We start from the raw sequence: 3,595 nt of genomic DNA, 5'->3' as shown, positions 1-3,595 counted from the left end.
AAAAGCCTTTGGCTCTGAATCCAGTTAGGAAACATCTGCCGGATCAGGTAACCGGTTCATCGGATTCGTCCGCATGATCAACCGTTGCCATGGCGGCACATGACCCCAATGAAAATCTTTAGGGAAATTAGCTACATGAGTTCGGTAATGGAAAAATCTAATGCCAAATCCAGACCCGATTAACTTGAATACACATGGATGTGTCTTTTACATGTAATCGGTTTGAATAATACTAAAACTCAGATTTGGATGTAAAACTTTAATCCAAATCTGAACCCAAACATTACTTGGATGTTATTTGCTTTACCGAATTCAACTAAATGGTTTTGGATTCGGTCAGATATCCAAACGAAGTTGACACCCCTTACATCCTAACGCATCGACATTTGTCCATCCAGTACCAGGCCGGTTAGATAAACCGAGCACTCGATCCAATCTCTACGTGGCTTGATTTTGAAACACATTCTTAGATCATGCATCATTTTCAGGAAAATGTAAATGCTGAAAACTAAAAGAGTATTTTCGGAACACCACCAATTTAAATCCCTAGTTGTCTCTCTTACCTTCCCCTTCCGCCCCTCCGCCTCTCCAGCGCCATGCCGTCCGCCGGCCGGAAATTCCCTCCTATTACCGAATTCCGGCAGCGTCACCCTGCCCAGGCGTCCGTCGCAGCCGATCTCGACGGCACCATCCTCGCCTCTTCCTCCTCCTTCCCTTACTTCCTCCTCCTCTCCTACAAAGCCGGCAGCCTCCTCCGCTCCCTCCTCCTAGTCCTCTTCGCACCCCTCATCCTCGTCCTCTACAAGTTCGTCTCCGAATCGGCGGCCATCCGCCTCCTGATCTTCGTCTCCATCGCCGGCCTCCGGATCCGGGACCTCGCCGCCGCCTCGGCCTCCGTCCTGCCTGAGCTCTACGCCGAGAACGTCCGCGCCGATGCGTGGATCGTCTTCAGCTCGTGCTCGGAGAGGCGGGTCGTCGTCACCGCGAACCCCCGGATCATGGTGGAGCCCTTCTCCAGGGAGTGCCTCTGCGCCCACGCGGTGCTGGGGACCGAGCTCGAGGTCGGGAGGTCGGGCAGGGCGACGGGGTTCGTCTCCGGCGCCGGCGTCCTCGTCGGCGAGTTGAAGCGGCAGGCGGTGCTCCGCGAGTTCGGCGAGGATCGGCCGCACATCGGCTTGGGCGATCGGGCCACCGATCACGATTTCATGACTCTATGTGAGGTTAGCCTCTCCTCCTCCTCCTCCTCCTCCTCCGGTTCTCTGTGTGGCGCGCGAGTGTAGAGGACACATCCGTCATTTTAAAAAAAGATCGGTTGCGGTGAAAATGACAGATAACGGAGATTTTCTTTTGCTTTTTGTTTTCTTGGCGGGAAATGGTAGGGTATATAAGGCTGCCTATACACATGAGCGTACAGATTCCGATTCCTAGTAAATCGGTTCTGCTGAACACACCTATGGGGTCGTTATTGCAAAAAAAAAAAAAAACACTGGAAAAACTCATTTAGCATGTTTTCATCACCATGAAACTCCAATAGAAGAAAGGATTTTCTGGACCTTGGAATGATTTTGGCCTCAAAGCCCTCGCAAAGGGAAGCTTTAGGGTGTTCTTGAAATTTGTTGGGGGAAAGAAATGATCTATGTATTCAGCTGGCTTCGGACTTGGCTAACGAGAAAGACGGATATAAATGGTTATCTAGACCGGAGGCACATCGGGCGGCTAACTCGCCCATGTATGGTATACTGTCCCCCCTTCGGTACGGACACATCTAATGCCAGATGGATTTTCTTCAAGCGATCCACTTTCCTTTCCTAACTCCTATGTTCTACAGATGCATCAATCTTTCTATAATAACCTCCATTTTCGTCGTTATGACTCCAATCATGTCCGGTCGGTCCACTGAATCTCATGTAATCAACTTTCCCAAATTCTCTGTCTATTAAAATACATGCATATCACAACCAAATTTGTAAATTGCTTCCAATCCAAACTTCTCCCCTTTGACATTTTTAAAATGTTACAATATATCTAGTTTTTAGCTCCCTACTGCCCCTCAATAGCTGTTGAGGCTTATTTTACAAAATCAGTACGTGATTTAATTCAATAGCTATATATGATCTTTGCAGCGGTCTATTCCTCAAGCCTATGCTCGGTGTCATTCAAAATATGACCAAGTTCATGAACTCCGACATTTCTACATGAAGAAGCCTTGGAGATCATGAACTTGGTCAACTTTCATGTCACTCCGAAATGCTAATCAAGGCAAAACAGCAAAAGGGAATTCCACCAACTAGATAATGATAACAAATTGGGTTTGAGCTCGATATCTGGCCAAATCCAATTGGTCAGATTTGGCAAACGAAGTAGCAGCCAATTAATAATTGGATTTAGATTAGGTATGAAGCTTTCCATTCAAATAGGAATCCCACTGATGGTCCGGCCTGATTACATATCAGATATAGATCCAGTTTCAGTATTAGCTTTTTCCATCTGAATTCAAATCTGATTAGGCCAGACTCAGTAATCCCTAAATCCGAACTGAGTTCAACCCATTTACATCCCTACCGCCAATACTGCTTTAACCATTTTGTTTGTGCAGGAGGGTTACATGGTCCCACGATTTAAGAGAAGCGACTCTTGTGTCAACCGAGATGATCTCCCAAGGTCAGAGAAGAATGAGCAGCACCAAAGTGGTCATGTGTTAAGAGACCTTCCAATCGTGCTAAGAATTCTTATTAAGATGTCTCTCCACAAATAGACACCATCAATAGGTGAAATAACTTGGGCCATGCACTCTTGTTCACCAAGAAGCTATAGTTATAAAATCGATGTTTGTAGCAGATGTTCTTCAAAAGCAACTTGTTCTTGTGTAGATTCCCTTGGATTCACACATCCAAGCTTCTTATTATATTTCAAGGTTATTGATCTATTACCATTGCTATTATTCATAAAAAAGGAAAAAAGATATTAGCTTGCCCGGTAAGTACCTGAACTAGCATATTGCTGCTTTAAGCACCTGTCGCAATATTTTGGTGTGGTACTTAAAAGACACCAGTGCATGTATGAACATCTTTGGCATATACCAAATGCTTCTAATTCCAATATGTCTGGATAATTTCTAAAGATCATGAAGTAAGCTTGGAGGGACAGCATAATAAATGAGGAAAGTGGCATTAAATTGGTTCCTAACCATAAGAATCATTATGCAAAAACTCCTAACGAGTTATGATAGATAAAATAAATTTTAGGTTCTTTCTTGGTCAGTTCTTCATTTTATTTTTGTATCAACATGACTGCAAGTTAGCAAAGATACAAATGATGAAATGTTGAATCCTTGTTACAATATTTTTATGTAGGAGTTTGAGGAAAAGTTGCGATTGTTTGTGAGTAAAAAAAAGAATATTGTTTATTCCAATTAACATATCCAAAAACTGGATATGTCATTGCCAATTAACATATTGTTTATTCCATAAAGTATTTGGGATTAGCCACGTTTAAAGGATCTTTCTAGTGTCATCTTTATGAACCCCTTGTGGCAAAGTTTCCAAGCCAAATGGAGTGTTGGATGTTGGGAAAACGTGAAAGGCTGACCCAAGTG

General features: G+C 43.9%; 1 protein-coding gene across 1 annotated transcript; it reads left to right on the top strand.

The window, feature by feature from the left end:
* Positions 1-554: 554 nt before the first annotated feature.
* LOC149845016 (glycerol-3-phosphate 2-O-acyltransferase 4-like) lies at positions 555-3,099 on the top strand. Its single transcript, XM_089997426.1, has 2 exons — positions 555-1,220; positions 2,597-3,099. The coding sequence occupies exons 1-2, from the start codon at positions 597-599 to the stop codon at positions 2,753-2,755; spliced, it is 783 nt and encodes a 260-aa protein (XP_089853552.1). The 5' UTR covers positions 555-596; the 3' UTR covers positions 2,756-3,099.
* The last annotated feature ends 496 nt before the right edge of the window (positions 3,100-3,595 follow it).

This window comes from Nuphar pumila, chromosome 2 (assembly GCF_984573655.1).
Source record: "Nuphar pumila chromosome 2, dmNupPumi1.hap1.1, whole genome shotgun sequence".
Lineage (NCBI taxonomy): Eukaryota > Viridiplantae > Streptophyta > Magnoliopsida > Nymphaeales > Nymphaeaceae > Nuphar > Nuphar pumila.
The sequence above is the reverse complement of the archived record's forward strand: the minus strand, read 5'-3'. Positions and strand labels throughout refer to the sequence as shown.

What these genes read in the sequence shown, in the direction of transcription:
- LOC149845016 (XM_089997426.1), top strand. Translation starts at nt 597, where the DNA reads ATGCCGTCCGCCGGCCGGAAATTCCCTCCTATTACCGAATTCCGGCAG. An exon ending in ATTTCATGACTCTATGTGAG is followed by an intron (nt 1,221 to 2,596) that starts GTTAGCCTCTCC and finishes TTGTTTGTGCAG; the next exon opens with GAGGGTTACATGGTCCCACG.